General features: G+C 39.7%; 1 protein-coding gene across 3 annotated transcripts in view; it reads right to left on the bottom strand.

Annotated features, from left to right (window-relative positions):
• Positions 1-959: 959 nt before the first annotated feature.
• TRPC1 (transient receptor potential cation channel subfamily C member 1) overlaps positions 960-20484 on the bottom strand; it is a 36082-nt gene continuing 16557 nt past the window's right edge. For 2 of the 3 annotated variants that reach the window (XM_062639015.1, XM_062639016.1), the window contains 7 exons: positions 14848-15184; positions 12528-12667; positions 9625-9768; positions 4851-5026; positions 4505-4706; positions 3751-3945; positions 960-2900 (listed from right to left, as the gene is read on the bottom strand). In XM_062639015.1, coding sequence (XP_062494999.1) covers positions 2673-2900; positions 3751-3945; positions 4505-4706; positions 4851-5026; positions 9625-9768; positions 12528-12667; positions 14848-15184 — 1422 coding nt within the window. In that variant the 3' untranslated portion in view covers positions 960-2672. Of the gene's footprint in view, positions 2901-3750; positions 3946-4504; positions 4707-4850; positions 5027-9624; positions 9769-12527; positions 12668-13395; positions 13417-14847; positions 15185-20484 lie in introns of those variants that run through there. The other variant, XM_062639017.1, reaches the window with a different exon arrangement.

The raw sequence follows: 20484 nt of genomic DNA, 5'->3' as shown, positions 1-20484 counted from the left end.
ATTACCATGAAAGGAAAGAAAAATCAATGGTTTTCAGTAGTCTCAAAAAACCCACCTGGTCCTCTCATGACTTGCACTAAAATCTGTGCGAAGACATTTGAATCCTCCAGCCAAGGAAACTCCAGCTGCCCCAACCTTTGCTCCTTTTTTTTTTTTTACATCCCAGTTTAAAGAAATATCACAGACACCCAAGATTTTGTCTCTGTGCATGTCCAGAACTGTTCTGTGTGTATGAGGGAGATCTTGGAACACCAACATCTGCAGACTGCTTCTGGAACAGCCAGTTTTAAAAACTGCCAAATGAGAAAGCAATAGTATGTTTAATTCATGTGAACAAAGAAATTCTAAATGACAAGATTGAGCAAGTAGTACAATGCACACCATATTGATCAGTAGCCAAGAAAGACTGGAACAGCTTTCAACGAAGGCTGAAATACAGTGTCATACAACTAAGGTAGTACAGAGTACAGACCTCTCTCTCTAGCATCTGTCACTTTACAGCTATGTATTTCAGGGGCAAATAAAACCTCTGGAAGCCCCAGTTTCAATCCAAATCCTGAAGTGCCATGAAGCAGGCAATTCTTCCTAAGGACATGTCTGTACTGCAGTAGAAAACATCCCCACCTGACGATGACTGAGCTAGCTCAGAGTGACTTTGCTCAACATACCAAAAGTAATTAGAAACAGCTACACTGGCATGCTGCTTCACACAGATAAACACAGCAAGCAGCTAATACGCATCTAGAATCCAATCTAGCTGGTTTGGGACTAGCTCAGCTATCACTTCATGGCACTGTGTGAAGGTATTTGAATAAACTCAACAGGATGGGTCCACATGGAAAAAAGGCAATAACACATTAACAGCAGCTACATTCCTTAAACTTATTATCTTAACATGACAACGAAATTACTTTTGATGCGGTACCTGATACATGTTTCAAATATGACTAATACAATAATATTTTTCAAAGAGCTTTATTGGACTGCTTCCTTTCTTGGATATATGTAACATACACAGCACACAGTTTTTATGTTGGTGTATAATTCAAACAGAAGATTATTCAAACATAAGATTTAAGTTCAAATACAAAATTCAGTGATCCTCTTTGCTTTGAACACAAGAAGTTAGCTTCTTATTCACATGAAGAGCCAACACTTATCAGAATCCCTCTATAAGACTTCCAGAAGCAGTGTATTAAACTCTCGTTCAGAAATACGTAATTTCATAGTACAGAAAATATATTACTTTTACAAGAAAGTTTTATAAGAATTCCTTCAAAAAAGTAAACATTCATGTAAGCCTCCACTTATGTAACCTCCCAAAATCAACTGCAGTCAAAGACCACTATGGCTACCTGCGCCTTCCAGACATGACCATTTTAGAAGATCACCACTGTAACAGTAAAATTGTCAATCAATCCTTAAGCTGACATAAATATACTCATTTCATAATTAAAAATACAGGAATCTCACATTTCTCAATTACAAGTTGTCAACTTGAATATAAGCATATAAAGCCATATAGGACCCTCCAGCACAGAAAACCCACAAAGCCCTTACTGTCCATTGTAAGCAAAGTCAAATCACATGTTTTCACAAAACTTAGTATTCCTGACACACACACACAAAATGTTTAGCTTGGCAAAAACTGTGGTAAAAACAAAGGAAAAAAGAAATACAAGTTTAAAAGTAGGATATAGAAAACCTGTCTAAGGCAGTTCTTCCTGAACTACATCTGCCCAGTGACCAGGTTCAACGTACGTTCTCACAGAAATGGGTACAGTGTTTCAAAGGAATTGTTCAGCATTGCTAACATCAGCACTTGTGTGCTCCACCTCATTTTTGTTAAATCACAGGTTTTAATAATTCAAATAATTAATCATCCTGATTTTAGAACCCCAAGATACTAAACATTATGAGTTTTAAAATTCTGTTCCAAATCTTAACATGTATAGTAACACGTACTTCTGAGGCACAGCTGAAAAATTCAAGCAGGAACTGATTGTCTTACATATAGCCATAAACATTCAAGAAATGGTTGGTCTATTTTGAGTTCAAAATGTCAATGTTCCCACAAAAGGGAAGAGTCTTGATGATTTGATTTCCTGTATTCTACAAATATTAGTATACAGTCAATGTTAACATACAAAACTTGGCACTAGAACTGCCTCTTTCAGATCCATACAGTCTTCACATGCACTGTAACCTACAGTCAAACATAATTTCCAACTGTGCTGGAAATTTTCTATTATTCTGTATCTGACTTTTCTATTAAAAATAAACATAGGCTGGATTTTTCTTTTAAAAAGCCTATCTTCTCCCACAACTCCAAAAGCAAGTATCAAAAAGGAAGAAACAGCAAAAATAGAAGAAATAAACACACTGTGCTAGTTATGAAGCTCTGACACCTGACAGCCACAGTCTGATGAACATTAAAAAAATTCCTATATACAAATTTTATATACATGCTAAGATTAAGAGCTTAAGAAAACTACTGTATCTGGTTTTGCAATTATTTCCACCACTCCCACATTTAGGTGCAACTCACGCAAGCACATTTTCAGATGTATTTTTTTGCACAGTAATCTTCTATTTGGTCTGTCCATAGAATTAGGTCAACACTTTCACCTACAGGTAGCTAAAAGTACACACTGTCATTTAAAAGTCAGGCCTTAGTTTCTTGGATAAAACATGGCATATTTAGAAGTTCGAAAACCAAGCAGGTCTCTCATTTCATTTCGAAATTTTGACAAGTCTTGCCGCAGTTCATTTAGGTTTTCCACAGTTGCCTGATCCATGCTTTGCATCTTCTGTCTCATGGAAGTCAAGTAACGGTGGACTAAGCAACACATCACCTTTTGATAATTTTCATCTCTCTTCTGCTTCAGATTTCTCCATTCCTTTAAACAAACATCATACATTTACTACTGAAAAGTGAGTTTTGAGATCTAAAGCCTGTACACAATTATACAGAGTAAACATGAACAAAATAGCAAAGTTATTTTATAGATGCATCCTGACACTCACAAATATACAATGCATGTAAATTGCCAGCAAAATATAAATTAAATTATTATATATGAATATAAGATGACTATAAAATGTAAATGTAAGATGTGAAAAATTGTAGTCTACCTGACTTGGTAATTGAACTATGAGCAATTAAGACGTCCATAATCCTCCATGTCTCTCAGAGCACATTTCATGAAGTCTTTGAATTACTTTTTTTATGTTATTTTTGTTGGCAAGAAGATGCAAAATCAGTATGCAAAATTACAGGGTACAATAAAAACATTTATTTAACCTAAATAAAATAAATCAAAAAAAAAAAAAATCCCTTCCCCAACAATGAGAGGTTCAGTGATCCTTTTTGGTTCTTTGTTTTAACACTTTTGCCATATGTTTAAAACAATTACCAAGCCTAAATAATAACCAGAATAACCTCACAATTTTTCAGATTAGCACATACTTCCTTGAGGTTTCTGAGTTTTCAATCAATCAAAGCATTTTTTCCAAATCATTTCTGGGGGATTTAGGGTTGGAGATAAGGGGGTTGAAATTCACAGAACTGAAAGTTAATAGAATAGGCAACAGTTACTTATTTCTACTTTGGATGCAACACGCATTATTCTACAGCTCTATTTACCTTAGCAGCACTCACCATGTGACAGGCAGCTTCAAGCAGCAGTTTGCTGATTCATTTTAGAAAGCAGCACCTTTCCTGCTTCAAAGCCCACAATCATTTCTTACCTTTAGACTGTTCTGACGTTTCACTTTGCCACTTGATGTATGAGAGCAGATCCATTTACTAAGACTGTTGAAAAGATAACAGATAGTCTTGGGAGAGGGAATAACATTGAAAGGCGGAGGTAGCGTGCATTTGTCATCAAAGTAGCTAAGCCACAGCTTGGCACGAGCAAACTTCCATTCCTTATCTTCATGATTCTAGAGCATCAGAAACATTAACAGAGATCAGAAGAAAAATATTAACAGGATATTTCATAGTTTTTCAAGTATGAGAAAATAAAACTTGTTATTCAACTTTGATTATATAATATTTTAATAAATACATTATACAGTATTTCAATAAATGTTTAATATATATTAAATAATCAAAATAAAACCAGATCAATTCATTATATATTCTAAACACAGAATTCAGTTATAAAGGTATAAACCCCCTATCAAATGCCGAACACTACCTTATCAAGAATATCATCTTGACTTGAACAGGCATTGTATCAAGAAAGCCTTCAATTCACAGAAGGCCAAAGCCTTGCATATGTTCATCATGTAAAGTACCCATTCTATTTTGATCAATGTAAAGAAAAAGTTCAAGAAAATAAAGTACAGAAAAGTTCAAGGAAAGATGCCCCTTGTGAACTGAGAGACAGAGCTCATCCGTGGAGGTCTGTAGATTAGGCTACACATTGTAGGAAGAAATTTGTGCAAAATCCAAAAGATACAGCTAGTAATTACTGGTAATTAATCAGAAACCACTTACTGCTATCAGCTGAAAACTTTTATGAAGCATTGCCACAAGGAGTTTAGTTAATACTATCACAACCACCACATTGTATGTACCAACAATAACAGCACCCACGAAAGACTGCAATTCTTCACCATAGCTAAAACGTGTGACAAAGATTGCTACATGTGCCAGGGAGAATATATACCAGAACAGAGCAAAACAAGTGCCAATAAACCTACAAAAACAAGAAAAAAAATCTGGTTAGGTAAAGCAAACGCCAAAAATAAGTTTATTGAACGTAAATCTAAGTTCAGTGAAAAATTCCAGTTCTGTTTCATTACTAGGAACAATAAAGCTATTTCATAAATATTGAACTCACGAATGGAATGTGTCATTGCTCTGTTGTTCGCAGAAAATACCCGCACAATCCTTCTCTTCATTTACAGTAAATCCTTTATCATAAAGTTGGGTCAATCCAATTGTGAATGAGAACAAGACAAGAAGAAACATGCCCAGAAATTTTCCAAAATCTTGCAGCATCTGCCCCATTGAAATCTGTGAAATAGATTTCCAGTTTTAGTAAAACATGTAATTATTTGTCTGTAATCTCTCCTTCATCCTCTAATCAATAAAAAAAAGTATCTACTTACATTTTAAATGTTTAACTTAAAATTTACATGCTAAACAGACCTCAAAATCAGGAGCTACCCTCATACCATTTTTCAGTGAAAAATTCTAGATGTCAGAAAGAAAATTTCAGTAGTTTTAACATCACCTAATAAGTTCATCTCCTTTAATTAACCATAAGCAAAAGTATCTACAACATAGATATCTACAATATTATTTGTAATACCAGTAGTAATAAGGAACTCACAAGTCAGTAGATAAAACCACTAAATGAAATGCATTTGAACATAAGTACCAATATAGAAAGTTAAGAAAACAATAAGTTCAGTGAATCAATCAAAACATTTGGAATTGTAATTCATCACTAAGCAAAATGGAGTATACCAAAGCCCATCTGCAGAATACAGAACTAATTCACTGTATGTTTTATGTAAGATTTTAAATATATACAATATGTAGGCTTTGAAGCACATAAAAAAAATGAAGGATGTATAAAATACAGGACACTGAATTCAGATCATTAGTTTCCATTTCAAAGCATCCTATACAGAAGTTCGCAACAGTACAAAAATATCCCAAACACAACACCATCACCCACAAAAAAAAAAAAAAAACAAACCCAGCATCTTAAAAAAAAATTAAAATTATGCTTGTGCATTTTTCCAGCATAGAGAAATCAGTGACTTGCTTTTGTCATAAGCTTAATTTTTTTTTATAGACACAGCATAAACTGTTTACATCATTTAAATTACTCTTCCTACAAACTTCTTCAGAGAATAATATACTATTATAAAGAATGTAAATACAGAAATTGGGGTTGGGTAAATCTAATCCTGTATAAGAAATTAGTGTGTGGAAAGCCTGATCCTGTAAGAATCACAATCTGTACAAATCACAGTTCAGAACTGTATCACTGGTCTGGTTTTGCAAGCACAAGTTTACTGCGAGATGCAGTGCCACCTCTGGCTCCTTTCCCATGCTGCTGCAAGCTCAGGGAGTACCCCTGCTGCACAGCAGAGCCTCTCTGATTCTTTGCAGTTAGCCACCGTCATGGACAATGTGCAACTGCAGGCAGAGCTACGCAGTACTTGTACCATTTGGTCCAACCCTTTAAAGAAAAAAAACACCCCAACAACAATACATTTACTTTTTAATTGATACATGGCTGAAGGCAAGTGAAAAAGAGAGACCAAGTAGATGAAACAGAGATGCACAAAAAGTGCAACTCACCCCAAACTATTTTGTTTGGAATAGTGTAATGACACAGAGCAAATACCAACTGCTTTCTTCACATATTCGTGCTATTCTTTTCTATGTATTTAGAATTTCTAAGGATTTTAAAACTAATTATCCAGTCTAGGGAAATAATATGCTACCTTTTGTTAACAATAATAAACCACCACACATTCAACTTACAAATCTGCACTTAAACAGGTTTTATTAATCAGTAAGTAACTGAATGATTAAAAATAACTCAAATAGCCAACAGACCACAGTACCTGCCTCTTCCCCCGTTACCATTGGGCTTCCATGCCATATTTGATTACCACTATTGAACTTTGTGACCTACTTTCAGAAAAACTCTAGGAGTTGTTGCACAAGCTGTACTGGCCAACATTAATAACATAAGCTTCAGTGTACCACTGAATGGGGAGACTGTTGACTGTTTTTATTTACTTGGAAAATTTCATAACATAGCCTCCTAATAAAAAACTTTTGAGATCTAGTACATAAATAAATATGAACACTAAACAGTGAATCTCTTTAAAATGTGGACTTCAGTGTTCAATCAATTTCTGTAACAAGCCTAATGCTTGCTGCAACATAAAAACTTCAGTATGTTTTCAAAGTACGCAAGTATATTTCAATTTAAAAATTTATAAAAGAAACCTAAAAATAATTAACAGCAATACAGTCACAGCTAGAGACAAAAGGACAAGTAGTGAAGCAAAGAAAATCCTGAAAGGAGAATCAAGCATCTTCCAATAATATTAAACTGGTTACAAGAAGTATGAACACTGATTTTCAAGTACTTTTTACAATGATTTGGAAAGACCAATTATTTTTTCTTTTCAAAGGACTACTCTATCAAAAATATTCTAAGAGATAATATTTGTGCAGCAAGATTAAGTACTCCAACTCATAAAAATGAGCTGAACCTTCAAGCTGGAGGTTTTCAGCTAGATCCTAAAGCCTTGATATGAGACCTGGTGATCTGAGACAAAATTATTTACTTGAGAACCTCCTTTGGTATAGCTCTAGTTGCACAAGAAGAGTTAGATAAAAATGCTGCTCCCAAATATTTACACTTAATAGTGATTCTTGTACCATCCTTACAAGCCATCCCTTACCACAAAGCTCTTAAAACTAGTCCTGCTCATTAGAAAAGAGGATGAAGCAATGATTTGACCTATTAGGACAAATTCAAACAGTATAATCACTGGATGACTACCCTGCTTATTCCAAGTGCTTTGTATTCAACAGACCCTGCAAACTCAGTGACAATGCTGACAACCAGCTATATAAATTAAACCCTATCATTAATAGGGGAAAATGAAATAAATAAATAATGGGGGAATAATTATTGATACAAAAAAAAACGGTGACTTGTCTGCTAGCATGACCAGCAGGTTGAAGGAGGTGATCCTGCCCTTCTATTCTGCTCTCATGACACCCCACTTAGGAGTACTCTGTACAGTTCTGGTGTCCTCAACATAAGAAGGACATGGAGCTGTTGGAGCAAGTTCAGAGGAGGGCCACAAGGATGATCAGGGGACTGGAGCACCTCCCGTATAAAGACAGGCCGAGAAAGTTGTGGCTGTTCAGCCTGGAGAAGAGAAGCTGCATGAAGACCTCACTGCAGTCCTCCAGTATCCAAAGGGGGCCTACAAGGATGCTGGAGAGAGACTCTTCATCAGGGAATGTAGCGACAGGACAAGGGGTAATGGGTTCAAACTAAAACAGGGGAAGTCCAGGTTAGACATAAGGAAGAAGTTCTTTACTGTGAGGGTGGTGAGGCACTGGAACAGACTGCCCAAAGAAATAGCAAATGCTCCATCCCTGGCAGCGTTCAAGGCCAGGCTGGACAGGGCCCTGGGTGACATGGTCTAGTGTGAAGTGTCCTTGCACATGGCAAAAGGCTTGGAACTAGATGATCTTAAGGTCCTTTCCAACCCTAACCATTTTATGATTCTACGATCTGATTTGTTGTCATAAGTCTCCAGGAAGTAGGGCCAGAGAACCTGGGAGTATACCTATGCAAAGCTTTTTTTCAGTAAGCAATGCTTTTAATAACAAGTGCTTTAGTCTGTAAGGCCTTTTCACCGGCAAAGAAACAGTATCAGTCAGTGCTGACGACTGAAGCTAAACAAAAGAAAACACAGAAGGGAAAAAAAATTGCTAGTGGAGTAAGAAGCGACTTCTACTCACAATATTATTTAGAAGGATGCTTTCTTCCTCATTTTAATCTAAAAAGGATTCAGGGAGGTAAGTGCCTCCTATCCATGCGACAGCTTAATAACAGTCCATGTTCCCTCCCCTCTCCCCAAGGGTATACCTCCTGGATAGCATCATACTGCACCCTCCAGTCCACACGCTTTATCTGCAGTTTACCTTGATGAATAGCACCAAGACTAAGAGACTGTCTGTGCTTAAAAAAAAAAAAGAAATCAACTAATAAAAAAACAGTACATGGCATAAAGTCAGTAGAAAACTCCGTATCTGCTCTCAAATCAAGAAGAGAAAAACTTAACTCTTTGCACAAAACCAAGCTACATTCTAAGTTCAAGTGAAAAATTTGCGTAGAAACTGTTGTGATCTCCATTGTTCCAGTATCACAACACAAGACTGTTAACCCACCATCTCCAGATGACTGAATTGAATGTATTACATAATTAAAATGTGTTGGGTTTTCTTACTGCCATTATTACTCACTGGAAGGATCCAGAAAATTCCAAGTAAGAAGAAACCTGTTCCCCCTTCTTATAACTGGTGAGAAATAGATGACTATTTCAATACCCTTGGAGATTTGTATTTTTCAAACTAAAGCAATTTGCACAATGCAACTCAATGTGCACCCTTAGATCACAGACATAAACAGAAAGGCCTTTGATTACTCTTCCTTGCTACACACCTCATTCATCTGTCCTTTTTAGGGGTAAGAAATCAAGATAATCATTTGCATATAACTTTATAGGAAGAACCTGATCCTTAGTTGTCAGACTGCAGACATTTATGCAGTATGTGAAGCTAACAACAGATGAAAACAAAAATATAGGTACAGTTATCATGGAAAAGTTACTGTAAGAAAGTTAATTACACTATGTTTTGCATTCTTACCCTTACCTTTTTCCATCTAAATGAGTATGTTTTATGAGAGATTTAAAAAAAAAATCAAATTCCAATGCAATATCACTTATATTTTTAACTTTCCAAGTTTCTTACTTTCACTCCTTTTCTCTTTTCAATAAGATATTTTATAGCAAATTAAAAATAAGTTTTATATTTTCTCAAGTAATGGTATTCACCTGAAGCGGTCCCAGAATAGAGCTGGTTGTGTACATGAAGAAGAGACGCAGATAACTGAGAACATTAGCAAAGGCAAAAAGACCTTCTGCCACGAGGGTAGGGTGAAATGCATCCCAGTCCTTCCTTTCAGCGTAATCATGAAACTATAATATAAAAAGGACAAACTGGGATCACTGACATTATAAATAAAGCAATGTACCCATGCACCAATCCCTATTTCTGCATTCAAAGCAGGAAACAACCTAAAAGAAATAAACACATACGATTCTTAGATGACTTACCTCTTTCAGATACCACACTTTTTAGACATAAGCATTTTAAAAAGCCATTCCAGAAGGAGCCAGAAATCTGATGATTTAACTTCATCACTTAATTCTGCCACTTACTTGCTTACAAACCATTTATTTATCTGTTTTGCTTTCCCTTCTACTCTGTTTTGCATGCTGAAAAAGCACATTACTTCGTAAACATGTACACTGTCTAGTGTAATAGGCCTCAGTCAAAACCAGCATCAAAATGCTGCAAAGTAAGGTACACATGCAATGTGGTGACACCTGGTCTTAACCGATTTTAGAAAGATTTGGAAAAATTTAGGACCTGAGGTTCAATCAATGGATTTTATGAATTACTACAGAGAACGGCAGTCACAAGTAAACTGTTGGAGTAAACACACCCTTAAAGTAGATCCATTAGATACTATTCAACTATTCATGGAATATCCACAGATCTGTAACTTTTGGCTTAGCTGAAAACATTCAGCATTATATTAACAGCTTCTGCTGTCTCAAGATGAACATTTGAAAACTAAGGTACTCAAAGCTGTTATAAAATTACTTTCCCAAAAGAGTGGTGCACAAAGATGGCAAGAAACAGGGATAAACATGGGTTTATACATTGCAATTCTATATGTACAAATCTCTCTGCTACACTCTTCCTTTACTTCTGACAGCTTCAGTGCCTGTAATATGGACCTAAAATGTAAACAAAACAGTTTTTTAGTTTTCTAAATAATGAATAAGCTATAAAAATAGTTTTTCCATATAAAAATAGCCAAAATAATGCCATTATGTGCTTGCTACACAGGACAGGAGTCCTGCATCTTAAAAAATATTACAACTTAAATTGGCCACAAAGTGCTCTTACTTCAGCAAAGGAACTACTACTACTACAGACATGTGCTGCTTGCAAAACAAATGGCTGGGAAGGCAGCCCAACATGGCATTCTATCTCCAAGAGAGAGAGAATTCTCTCCAAGAAATGAAGCTTTCCTTTCCAAATGATTACCAGCCTCTGGAATCAATGCAAGGATAGGGAAACGAGCCAAACACCAAGCTGGAAAAAACTGAACCAGCTTACTTCCCCCCCAACTGCCCGACAGCTGTCAACTCACAGTTTGCTATACAAAATAATGGTGCTACTGCAGTGGCCTGAATTTTGCTAAAATATTCATATTCAATTGGACTGTGCTTCTAACTTCTGCAATATGCTATGCTTCTAACAACAGAATGGGAATGATCATTTTCAAAATTTGTGTCTTCGATCAAATCCAGATGGCTTTTCACACAGAAAAGACAGGGCTCTTCTATCATCTTGGGCCTTTTCCTTACTAAAAAAACCCATCAAACCAAAACCCAACAAGCCCAAAACCCGAGCAAAAAAACCACCACCAAACAAAAATAAATTAAAAAAAAAAAAACAAAACAACAAAAAACCCCACAGCCACTTATGAAATTTGAGTATATGTAATCAAAAGCTGAATGAAACTTTCCATAACAAAAAAGCAAGCAAAACACAGCGATTACCATTAGCTTTCTGCATAGTACCGATCCATGGAATCGGGCAAGCCCAAAGGCCAAATCATAAGAGCTGTATATTGAGATTTCCCAAAATTAACATCAAGCCATTTGGAAGACCACCCAGTTCTTACCAGGAAGACTATAGCTCTGTTTGGGTTTTAAGTACTCAGACATGTCTTGATGTATATTCCAACTCCCATTTGCCTCAGACAAAATGCTTTTAACACCAGAGCAAGGGGAAACACAGCATTCAGAAGCCTCAATTCTGAGTAGCAAGAGCCACCAAGGGAGCCTCAAGTCCTTGACAGGATTTGGCTAGGAGCCTGCAGCTCAGCTGATCAGGTTCGAGATCATCTTAAGAACCTGAATGTGCACAAGTCCATGGGACCTGATGAAATCCATCTGTGGGTCCTCAAGGAGCTGGCAAATGAGGTTGCTAAGCCACTGTCCATCATATTTGGAAAATCATGGCAGTCAGGTGAAATTCCTGACAACTGGAAAAAGGGAAATATAAGCCCCACTTTCAGGAAGAGGAATACCAGTCAGTCTCACCTCTGTGCCTGGCAAAATCTTGGAGCAGATTCTCCTGGAATGCATGCGAAGGCACATGAAAAACAACAAGGTGGTTTGTGACAGCCAACATGGCTTCACTAAGGGGAAATCCTGCCTGACCAATCCTGATGGCCTTCTATGATGGGGCTACAGAACTGATGAACAGGGGTAGAGCAGCTGATGTCATCTACCTGGACTTGTGTAGAGTGTCAACACTGTTTTGCATGACATCCTTGTTTCTAAACTCGAGAGACATCAATTTGATAGATGGGCCACTCAGTGGATAAAGAACTGGCTGGATGGCCGCATGCAAAGACTTGTGGTCAAACAGTTCAATGTCCAGGAGGCTCAAGCACCTCCTGTGTGAAGACAGGCTGAGAAAACTGGGGCAGTTCAGCCTGGGGAAGAGAAGGCTGTGTGGAGACCTCATAGCAGCCTTCCAGTATCTGAAAGGCACCTACAAGGATCCTGTAGAGGCACTCTTCATTAGGGACTGTAGTGATAGGACAAGGCAGTCCCAGAGGAGCTCTGGAACTATGAAGACGGGTACCCACCTTGTTATGGGCAACGACTTTGAGGGCAAAAGTTGCCAAATACAGGGAATTCATAACAAAACTAAGCTGATTACGGGATTCTTCTAAAAAGTCTTCTAAACCATCATACCAGAGTCTTTTAACATCTGACCACACCATTCCTGCAGGAAAAAAAAAAAAGCCAGAGAAGTCAAGCCACAGCACTTAACAGATATTCTTTTACAACCAAAGTATTTTGACTGGCTTTTGTAAATGACATTTTAGCAAACAGAAAGAAATGGAGTAACCTACTAAATTTATGAGAAGCTTTGTACTGGATTACAAACATTAATCATAAGGCAACAAGATGTTTAACGTTTTCAAGACTACCTTCCAATGAAGAAACACATTCTCTAGAAAAAAATGGGAACAGGAGAAAAACTGGATGGAAAATGGTCAAATTCAAATAAAAGCAGAGGGCTAGAATATAAATGCTGCTTCTCACTGAGAAGTATTCACCTTTTTCCAAAAGCAATATAGAAAGCATTATAGTGCTCTGTAAAGTACCAAATATCTTTATAATACCTACACACATCAAAAAAAAAAAAATTTCAGAGTAATCAGCTCAGTAACTGCTACTGAAAAGATCCAAAAAGTAGAAACCTTTCTTACCCTAGGTAACAACATTAGCAGAGACCATGACTTAAGACTACAAACACTGGAAGTTTAACTAAGAGCAACATACATTTAAATATTCAGGACCTTTATAGAAAGCTCAATTTTACCATTGTTAACCATGTCTGGCTGTATGGAAAAATACAGTTGCTAAGAATTTTACTAACTGAATGTCTGTTATGGACTTGACATTTTATAGAACTTGAAAGGACCATTAGATTAAATATAATGGTACCTTTGATTTCTATGAGTAATCAGTTGTTTAATGTTTGGGGGGGGGTGAGCACTTCAGTTGTACACTACTTTATTTAAGACAAGAGAAGAGCATGTGTATAAATGGTAGTTCAAAACTATTAAGACTTGGCTCAGCTTTTAGATCTTTGCAATTTCTCTTAAACTTCCACCCAGCAGAATCATAAAATAGAGCAAGACCCAGTGAATAGAGAAAAAAAAAATCAGTTATGTGTGACTCTATTTGCTGAGCCAGCTTCACAGCAATGTAGGAAGGCATAATAAGAAAAAGTGTGGTATGTACACTTTGTTAAAAGACTTACATAAAATCTCTCTTCTTCCTGGTATAAAGAAAATATTTCTAAGCCAGAATCTCTGTGCCTCTACTTTACAATTACATAAAGATCTCAGGTTTTCAAAGAAACCATTTTACTGGTAATATTCAGAATATCATACAGACACAAGTAATTAAGAAGCTCTTACTGCTTTTTTTATAGACTTCATAGAATATCCTGAGTTGTAAGGGACCCACATAGATTATCAACTCCAACCACTGACGCCACACAGGGCAACCTAAAATTAAACCATATCTCTAAGAGCGCTACCCAAACACTTCTTGCAAAAGAGAGCTGGAAGAAGTTAAAAGTTCCATGGATTGTTGGCTGATGAAAAAGCAAACCAGATTTGACTCGCAGTGCTTAAACCAGCTACATACTAAATACTACTACCTATTCATGAAAAGTTGTTGGAAAAAACCTAAACTGGGGTCTGAATCAATATTACTCCACTATCTAGCACCTAGAAAAACTAATTGATGACAGGCTCTTACAAAACTATCCATCTGAAGAACACATACTTGCTTTGCCTTCATGTTATTTTTGTTGGTGTTTTGGTTTTGTTTTTTTTTGGTTGGCTGGGTTTTGTTTTGTGTTTTGTTGAGGACTTTTTTGTTTGTTTGTTTGTTTCATGTTTTTCCCCTCCTCATCAAGATCAGAATTTTAAAATGTCTAGAAAGACACAGAGCTTTTACATTCATTTGCTATTGCACAACTGAATCTCACTTGCATCACTCTGAATGCTACCAGTCCTAAAGAAAAATTCACATATCTCCTCTGTTAGATCGTACAATATTCCGTGTCTTACACTTCATTTTATGTGATAACTACAGATTGTTGTAACACTTGTCATCTCTTCCTCAAAATGTATTTGGCTTATTTTCCCTGTAACACTTACCCTTGTGAGAGCAAATTTCAGTCAAGCAATGAGTAACATGATCAGTTTCACAAGGTAGTACAAATTATTATTGTTCAATCAAGGCCAGTATGGATGGAGCATTGAGCAACCTGGTCTACTGGGAGGTGGGGAAAGAGATTTTCATGGTCCCTTCCAACCCAAACCATTCTACAAGCCTATGAACATGAGCAATTGTTATCCAATCTCCTCAAATCATACCTACCAATTAGCCATATTATCAGAAGATAGTCTATTCTCTCAAGAGCTGGACCCATTGTATTCTTCTTATTCTCATTGTAGACAAGAGAATACAAATTAAGTAATAGCAGAAACGTGAAATATGAAGCTCCATGAATAATAAACTTCATAAAAGGAGTGTGAATTATGCGACCTACTCGAGACTTAGGAGCTAACAAGTAACACAGGGACAGAACTGGCCAGAAAATGCCAACCATCAAAACAGTCAAAATTTTCTTGCATGTGTGCTTGCGTCGATATCCTGCCATCTGTCCAAACCATACAGTGTTCAGAAACTGCTGGCAGTTAGACTGAGCAACAAACTGGAGGAGGAAGGAAAAGAAACAAACAAGAAATCAGTCTCGGGTTTCTTAATACATATTACTAATTTACATTATTAAAATTAATTTTCAAACTATGTGTAGTTACCAGTGAACAGGAGAAGTCAACAATGCTAAGCTTAATAATCTCATAAGAGAACAAAAGTGCTATACACCCACTATGATTATACACACTAATTATTTTAATTTCCTTCTAAAGCCAGCAACTAAACATAAATTATACATACTAGACCTTCAATGGTTTTCAGCCTAAGAATTATTTTTTAATTATTTACAAATCCAGCATATAAATAACATCATACCTCAGTTTCACTGTTTGTTATTATAAAATACATTGACCTTATCTGAAGAATAAGATACTGTTATTGTAAAATTCTATCCACATTGTAAAATGCAATGCCTTGTAAAGTGAGGCCTGAAGTGGCTGAGGAGTTTTATACCTGTCAGTTCTTAAACTCAATATGGCTCTATTCAGCAGGGTTAATTTTACATCAGAGTAAGCTATGCTGTATCAGTCCCTCAAAGAAGGGTATTTTGTCCTGAAAGTTATGTAGATTATGCAAATGTAGTTTCAAATTTCAGGTGCTTATATGCATGGAGTTATAAAAGAATCTATTTCAAGAGAGGACTGTTTGTCATTTAATTGACAATATCAACAAAAAGAACCTTGATTGTATCATCACATTTTAGTAAGCTTCACAAAAAACCTGTCTCTATTTGTCGTGGTTTAAACCCTAGCCAGACAGCTTGTTCACTCGCTCCCAGTGAGTGGTGCCGGGCTGAGAGCAATCGAGGTTCCCCCCGCACCGGGGCTCTCCCCTTCCCTGCTCCCGGAGGAACGGGGAGGAGGATCGAAAGAGTCCAACTCCCACGGGTTGAGACAAGAACAGTCCAGCAACCAATGTACAACACAAATCACCACCGCTACTACCAACAATAAGAGAAAATAACAAGGGAAGAGAATACAATACCACCGGCCAAGAAACAAGTCCGCCCCAGAAGCCCCAGTCCTTCGGGTAACTCCTAGTTACCCCCCACCGGGGCATGACATGCTGTGGTATGGAATACCTCTTTGGCTAGCCTGGGTCAGGTGTCCTGTCTCTGCTTCCTCCTGGCTTCCCCTCCTCCCTGGAAGAGCATGAGCCTCACAAAGTCCTTGGTCAGCGTAAACATCACTTAGCAACAACCAAAAACATCGGTATCATCAGCACTGTTCCCAGGATGGAAGTCAAAACACAGCACTACACCAGCTACCACGAAGGAGAAAAATGACTGCTACTGCTGAACCTAGAACATTATCCACCCCTTATTCCATACCATTCACGTCATGCTCAGATCCCACATTTTCAATACACCATCGCTCTCCCACATATATATATCCATATACACACACAGACCAAGAGAAAAAGATCATTTTCTTAGTGCATGGACCAATCCCTATAATGCTGCCGAGTCCATTCGGTCCATGATGTCAGGTTCCATCTCTTGTAACAATCTTTCAGGGCAGGAAAGGCTGTGTGCACTATTGGATCGTTGCCTGCTGATGCTGGTCATTCCTTTACTGCAGAACTCATCCAGTTCTATCAAAGTTCATTCTCTGTTGGGATGATGGGTGGAAGGAAGTCAGGGCTAGTCGCTGATGACCTGGAGACATCTAGCTGATGGGCTATAAAAGCATTACACAGCAGGCAACAGCATACAATTAAGTTCATTGGCTGTTTTCCCCTAAAATCAAATCCCCTTGAGGTATACATTGGACTTCCCCATCTTCCCGCATTACCCACCAAGTATATCTAGGCCCCTGAGCAAAAGCAATCCCACGAGTGGGTTTGCCTTTACCTGAAGCAGGAATAACCCAGACTGTCTTCCCCAGCAAATTCTTCATATGCACCACGGAAGCTTTGTCCCCCTTTACAATATGTAAAAGCTCTGACTGGGGTGGGCCGGCCCTGTTGGCAGATCCTCTGGTGTTGACCAACCAGGTGGCCTTTGGTGAGTGTGTATCCCGATGCTTGAAAGTTCCCCCACCCATTGCTCTCAGTGTAGTTTTTAACAGCCCCTTGTACCGTTCGATTTTCCCAGAGGCTGGTGCATGGTAGGGGATGTGATATACCCACTCAATGCCATGCTCTTTGGCCCAAATATCTATAAGGTTATTCCGGAAATGAGTCCCATTGTCTGACTCAATTCTCTCTGGGGTGCCGTGTCGCCACAAAATCTGTTTCTCAAGGCCCAGGATAGTGTTCCGGGCAGTGGCATGGGGCACGGCGTATGTTTCCAGCCACCCGGTGGTTGCTTCCACCATGGTAAGCACATGGCGCTTGCCTTGGCGGGTTGGTGGCAGTGTGATATAGTCAATCTGCCAGGCCTCCCCATATTTATACTTCAACCATCGTCCTCCATACCAAAGACGCTTTAACCGCTTGGCTTAATTGCAGCACATGTTTCACACGCATGAATAACCTGGGCAATAGTGTCCATTGTTAAGTCCACCCCTCGATCACGGGCCCATCTGTATGTTGCATCTCTGCCCTGATGGCCTGAAGTGTCATGGGCCCACCGGGCCAAAAACAATTCACCTTTATATTGCCAATCTAAGTCCATCTGAGCCACTTCAGTCTTAGCCGCTTTATCCACTTGTTGGTTGTTCTGGTGTTCCTCAGTGGCCCGACTCTTGGGTACATGGGCATCTACATGACGTACCTTCACCACCACGTTCTGCATCCGGACAGCAATATCTTTCCACAGTGCAGCAGCCCAGATGGGTTTATCTCTGCGTTGCCAGTTGCTCTGCTTCCATTGCTTCAACCACCCCCACAGGGCATTTGCCACCATCCATGAGTCAGTATAGAGATAAAGTACTGGCCACTTTTCTCGTTCAGCAATGTCCAGGGCCAGCTGGATGGCTTTCACCTCGGCAAACTGACTCGATTCACCCTCTCCGTCAGCAGTTTCTGCAACTTGTCGTCCAGGACTCCATACAGCTGCCTTCCATCTCCGATGCTTTCCCACAATACGGCAAGAGCCATCAGTAAACAAGGCATACTGCTTTTCACTTTCTGACAGCTTATTATATGGTGGGGCCTCTTCAGCATGCATCACCTCCTCCTCTGGTGACATTCCGAAATCTTTGCCCTCTGGCCAGTCCATGATGACTTCTAGAATGCCTGGACAATTGAGATTTCCTATTCGAGTTCGTTGTGTAATTAGTGCAGCCCATTTACTCCATGTAGCATCAGTTGCATGATGTGTAGAGGAGACCCTGCCTTTGAACATCCAGCCCAGCACGGGCAACCGGGGTGCCAGGAGGAGCTGTGCTTCAGTGCCAATCACTTCCGAAGCAGCTCGAACCCCTTCATAGGCTGCCAGTATCTCTTTCTCAGTTGGGGTATAGCTGGCCTCAGATCCTTTGTATCCCCGACTCCAAAAGCCGAGGGGTCGACCTCGAGTCTCCCCTGGAGCTTTCTGCCAGAGGCTCCAGGTAGGACCCTTTTCCCCAGCTGCAGTGTACAGCACATTTTTTACATCTGGCCCAGTCCAGACAGGTCCTAGGGCTACTGCGTGAACTATCTCGCGTTTAATTTGCTCAAAGGCTTGTTGTTGCTCAGGGCCCCATTTAAAATCATTCTTCTTCTGGGTCACATGATAGAGAGGGCTTACAATCGAACTGTAATTTGGGATGTGCATTCTCCAGAACCCCACTGCACCCAAGACAGCTAGCATTTCTTTCTTATTAGTTGGTGGAGACATTACTGTTATCTTGTTGATCACATCTGTGGGGATCTGTCTATGTCCATCTTGCCATTTTATTCCCAAAAACTGAATCTCCTGTGCAGGTCCCTTGACCTTCCTCTGTTTTATGGCAAAACTGGCTTTCAGCAGGATTTGGATTATTTTCCTCCCTTTCTCAAAGACTTCTTCTGCTGTATCGCCCCACACAATAATGTCATCAATGTATTGCAGGTGTTCTGGAGCTTGCCCCTGTTCCAGTGCAGTCTGGATCCATCCATGGCAAATGGTAGGGCTGTGTTTCCACTCCTGGGGCAGTCGGTTCCAAGTGAACTGGACACCCCTCCAAGTAAAAGCAAACTGTGGCTTGCACTCTGCTGCCAAAGGAATTGAGAAAAATACATTGGCAATATCAATCGTGGCATACCACTTGGCTGCCTTTGACTCTAGTTCATACTGAAGTCCTAGCATGTCCGATACAGCAGCACTCAATGGTGGTGTGACTTCATTCAGGCCACAATAGTCTACTGTTAGTCTCCATTCTCCATTAGACTTTCGCACTGGCCATATGGGGCTATTAAAGGGCGAGTGGGTCCTGCTGATCACCCCCTGACTCTCCAGTCTACGGATCAGCTAATGGATGGGAATCAGGGAGTCTCGGTTGGTGTGATATTGCAACGGTACACTGTTGTGGTCGCAACTGGCGCTTGTTGTTCTTCGACTTTCAGTCAGCTGATCAGAGCTAGCCTAGCTAGAGCCACAGCAGGCACACTTCAGCGACCGCGAGGGTCAACGGAGATGAGGAAAATCAGAGGGGATAGCGCAGAGACATCGCGGTTCCCGACATCCCCCGATCCCCGAAGCCCCAGCAGCCCTTGCGAGAGAGAGGCTGACGTGGCGGAGGGTGTTCCCACGGTGACGGTGACCACCCCCCTGCCCCTTGCCTTGAAAGAGCCTCTGAGAGGGCAGTGACCTGGACCTGTTGCTGCCCACCAGGCGCTGGGAGGAACAAGCAGGTCATGTTGCTGACCCTGTTGCTGGTGTCCCAGACTGCTGACCAATATGGTCGCCTCCAGAAAGAGAGCTTTCAGTAAGAAGACTGCAGCAACTCAGACAGAGACCCCATCCCAAACCGTGGCTGTTCAGGTCTCTGGGTGCAGGGAGTGCCAGAGCCTGCTGCTGCTGGGGGAGGGAGGACAGCATTCCACCTGCGTGAGGTGTGAGCAGGTAGAAGATCTGCTTAGCCTGGTGGCAAAACTTAAGGAGGAGGTTGAGACGCTGAGGACCATCAGGGAGTGTGAAAGGGAGATGGACTGGTGGAGTAACTCCCCAGTGTGCCAGTTGGAGCGGTTCCAGGGAGATACCCCCCAAAAGGGGAAAGACCCCCTGCCCTCTCACACAGAGGCGGATGGCCCGAGACACCCCCTGCCCTGTAGCTGTTGCGCAGAGGTAGGGGACCAAAAAGATGACGAGGGTTGGAAGCAAGTTCCAGTTCGGCGTCGTGGGAAACCCTCCCCCCTTCCTGCCCTGCTTCCCCAGGTGTCCCTCCGTAA

Source organism: Pezoporus occidentalis, unplaced genomic scaffold (genome assembly GCF_034315485.1).
Source record: "Pezoporus occidentalis ecotype Australia unplaced genomic scaffold, CSIRO_AGI_Poc_V1 ctg59, whole genome shotgun sequence".
In the NCBI taxonomy this organism is placed as follows: Eukaryota; Metazoa; Chordata; class Aves; order Psittaciformes; family Psittacidae; genus Pezoporus; species Pezoporus occidentalis.
Note: the sequence above shows the minus strand (reverse complement) of the source record. Positions and strands in the feature narration are given on the sequence as shown.